This window comes from Dendrobium catenatum, unplaced genomic scaffold, assembly GCF_001605985.2.
Source record: "Dendrobium catenatum unplaced genomic scaffold, ASM160598v2 fragScaff_scaffold_1497, whole genome shotgun sequence".
Lineage (NCBI taxonomy): Eukaryota > Viridiplantae > Streptophyta > Magnoliopsida > Asparagales > Orchidaceae > Dendrobium > Dendrobium catenatum.
In genome coordinates, this window is record NW_021319959.1 from 56,478 (window position 1) to 60,532 (window position 4,055).

Consider the following 4,055-nt stretch of genomic DNA (forward strand, 5'->3'; position numbering starts at 1 on the left):
ATATATATATATGAAACAATTGCTTTCTTAAAATTTCTGCACATTAGTAATTTTAATTGTTAAAAATAATTTTCTACAACAAAAAAGTTTGAACACCAAAGAAAAAGTAGAGTCAAATAGAACTATTATTGGCTTAAAAAAAAAAGTGAAGAAACTAGCCTAAATAAACCCTAATTACTTAAACTGTTAAAGCAAAGAATAATAACTGTCACATAAAAAAATAATAGCAGTCACATAAAAAAATAATAATAGCAGTCACATAAAAAAAAAAAAAAAAAAATAGCAATCACACTTTTCACATTTTGTACTAACAAGCAAGAATGAGCCGTGTACGCAATTTGATCTATTAAAAATAGTAAATAAAATTTATTTACTTGCAATAAAACTTTGAGCGTAATTGATTTCAGCATAAAAAAATTAAAGTCAACTAGATAGCACTTATACGGAGTAATCATTTATATAAAATTAATTAAGACATGCAACTGAATTAAACAAGCAATGCATAGTCAAATAGTACTTTAATCAATTGGAGCTTTTCATATAATAATTATAATGTTTGATATTGAGCTCAACGTCACTTTAATGACGTTGTAATAATTGAAGGAAGCTTAGATATTACAAGCTAGTGATGATACAGCCATTCAAGGAAGCTTAGATATTACAAGCCTTGATATGCAAGGCTGAGATTAAGTTAACTACAGCATTTTCCTGACAGGAGTAGCCAAAGCCTTGAGTGGAGAAGCCAAGGAAAGTGTGAGACCAAACTGCTCGTCGAGATTCAAATCCTTCGGCTTCATTCCGTCCGGCAAACTCCATTCAAAGGATTGAATGAGTGAGGCCAGCATGAGCTGAACCATCCGAACGCCCAAAGGCAATCCAGGACAGATTCGCCGTCCCGAACCAAATGGTATTAGCTCAAAGTGCTGCCCTCGAAAATCTATGTTGCTTCCGGCTTCCATAAACCTCTCAGGCATAAAGCAGTCCGGCTTCTCCCAAACCTGCTCATCTCGACCTATGGCCCACACATTTACCAGCACCTGAGTGTTCTTCGGGACTTTGTAGCCATTTATCTCCGTGCTTTCCTCTGCTTTATGAGGCAGTAGAAGTGGAGCCGGTGGATGAAGCCGGAGTGTCTCCTTCAGGATTGCTTGGAGGAGCGGGAGTTTTGAGATATCCGACTCTTCAATTTCTCCCTCGAACCCGACGACAGTAATGATCTCTTCTCTAGCCCTCTTCATCAGTTCTGGCCTGCGAAGCAATTCTGCCATCGCCCACTCCAGTGTGGTCGAGCTCGTTTCACTTCCAGCAACAAAAGAGTCCTGACAAAATTTTAAAAGAAATTTATTATACTTTTAGGGGCTCTTTGGTAGCACCATGAATTTGATTTAAGTAGGATTTCATTAATCCTCTAAATCTGAATTTCGGAAATCCTGATGGGCTTAAATCGTAAGAAATGTTTGGTAACGTTCTTGATAAATCATCTTAAATCAAATGTGACTGTTTGGCTATAGAGCAGGATTTACGGAGGAGACTCCCTTCTAGCACCTTCGATTTCATAAATCCGGCAAAATACAGGATTTTGAAAATGTGGGATTTAGAGCGAATCAGTGAAATTTTCCGTCTAAAGCAGATTTAGATTGCCGTGAGATTTTGTTTTGCATTTTAGGCCATTTGGCTAGATTTAGCTTAAATCCGCATCAAATCCAGCCTAAATACTGCCACCAAACAGTCCCTTAATGTATAATGCAAATTAGGAAATTTAGCAGAAATAGCATGATTAATAATTACCAACAAGAAGGATTTTATGGTTCCCCTTGTAAGCTTGGAATTATCTTCCAGAGACAAAAGAATCCTAATTAAAAAGCCTTTCGACTTTGAACGTATAGTAAAAATTAGAAAATTACTAACCAATGCAAAATTAGCAAATACTGTGATTAATTACCAAAAGAAAGCATTTTATCATTCGCCTGCTAAGCTTGGAGTTATCTTCTTGACTTAGTTGAAGAAGCACATCCAAAATATCCCGATTAGATCTTCTACCTTCTTCGGCCGTGGTTGTCAATCGATTTTCTACCATTTTATTCAAAAAATCATATAACTTGTTATAGTAAACCGCAGAGCGGCGTCTTTGGCCTTGAAGATCCATTGGAGCTAAGTAAGGGAAGAAGTCGGAGAGGTTCGGTTTTCCGGCCTCTTCCATTAGCCCCCAGATCAAATCCTTTAGCTCTTGTGCTGATTCAGATTTTAAATCTATCATATCAATAGATAAGAAGGTGGTTGATATTAGATTGAGCACGGTGGAGAACGCCGCCAGTGCAATTTGAACAGCCTCGCCATTCTTCCCCCTTATGTATGCCACAAGTTCATGAATCTTTCGCCGGCGAAGCGGTTGGGTTGCATCGAGAGACTGTGAGTTGAAAAGATGGGTCTTGGCGAGAGTGCGGAGATGCCTCCATGATTGGTTTTGAGACGACCATACCATCGAGACCTCATGGTGGCGGAGGGATTGAACAACATCGGAGACTTGTCGGCCGGAGATGGAGTGCTCTTTTGTTTTAAGGACTTCTTTTGCGGAGCTTGGTGAGGAGATGACGATTGTGTGGATGCTGCCAATTTTGAGAGACATGACTGGTCCATGAATTCGGGCAAGACGGGCCAAGGAGCGGTGGGGATTTTGGCCTAGCTCGAGAAGGTTGCCCAACACCGGGAGCGGCCTTGGCCCGGGAGGAAGTGGTAAATCCTTCGATGATCGACGTCTTAAAAAAAGTATGGTGAGAGCTGCGAAGAAGGCCGACCAAAGAAGATATTGAGTTAACGCATCCATTATTCTGTTATTTTGAAGACGATAGAAATGTGTAATGTTGAGAGAGAGAGAGAGAGAGATTCTATTTGAGAGGAAAGTTATGCCCACATGGCCTTATAACCTTTTGAATTTATAGAGATTAATTAAAACAAGTGCCCTGTCTCCACTTTCGCTCCAGCAATGCGACCTGCCGGCGTGAACGTCAGCCCAGGCATGTGATCCGCTTTCTAGCAGGGCATCCAGGAATCCATTCGTCCGCGCCATGGCGGGCAAATTATTGCATCAGGTGACCTGACAGAGAGATGCGTTCGGGCTCTCTCTGTCTAGTGCTACAGTAAAGCGCAGGTTACTGTAGCCAGAGAGAGACCGAACGCATCTCTGCGTTCGGTCACCTGACGCAATAATTTGCCCATGGCGGCACCAACCTGTTTCATCTCAAGTCCCACAGCACATTCACCAACACCTTACTATGATCACCGCTTGGAAGAATGAGAATTTTTAGACATATGACTATTAGATTTCTCTCTAGAGCCCGATGACTGATGTGATCTCTTCATGAGCTCTTGTCATCATTTCTAGCCTACAAAAGAAAATATGTCATCACCCACTCTAATGTAGGGGCGGAACCGACCATGATTTTCAGGGGGACCTATAAGTAACTATTGGCAGATATGACGGGGTCAAATAGGGCAGCGCCCCGTGGCGGGGTTCGAACATACCTTGTAATAAAGACTAAAAAATATCTTAAGGGGGACAAATTACCTAAAGAATCGTATAATAAATTTTTTTAGGGGAGAGGGGTGGGCAATTGCCCCCCTGGGCTCAAAGGGGTTATGCCCCTGGTCCAATGTGTTCGAGCTAGTTTCACTTCCAGCAACAAAAGAATCCCGAGAACAATTATAAGGAAATCCCTTCTACTTTCACCATATTATATGCAAAATAAGAAATGATTGAGGGCATCTCCAACCGCAAAACTCATTTTTCACTCCAAAATGTAGTAATTTGTCTCTAATCGAACTCCATTTTCTTACAAAAAAAAAAAATTCCTAGTATATTCTTTTCCCTGCTTTATTTAATATATTTTTAATCATAAATTTTATTTATCATTTTTTTTCAAATTAAATCTATTATACTTATAAAAAAACTTTTGCATCATAAAATAATTTGGAATATTAATATGTCATAAATAAATAAATGTTTAGTTAATAAAATGAAAATTACATTAGAACACATTAATAGGAACGAGAAAAAT

General features: G+C 39.4%; 1 protein-coding gene across 1 annotated transcript in view; it reads right to left on the reverse strand.

Moving 5' to 3' along the window:
- The window catches only part of LOC110106061, a 6,717-nt gene extending 3,808 nt beyond the window's left edge, over positions 1–2,909 (reverse strand). Inside the window, exons 1-2 of the mRNA XM_020835797.2 lie at positions 1,943–2,909; positions 700–1,319 (exon numbers count right to left, since the gene is read on the reverse strand). Of these exons, the coding sequence (XP_020691456.2) occupies positions 700–1,319; positions 1,943–2,824 (1,502 nt within the window). The 5' untranslated portion in view covers positions 2,825–2,909. The remainder of the gene's footprint in view (positions 1–699; positions 1,320–1,942) is intronic.
- Between the last annotated feature and the right edge of the window lie 1,146 nt (positions 2,910–4,055).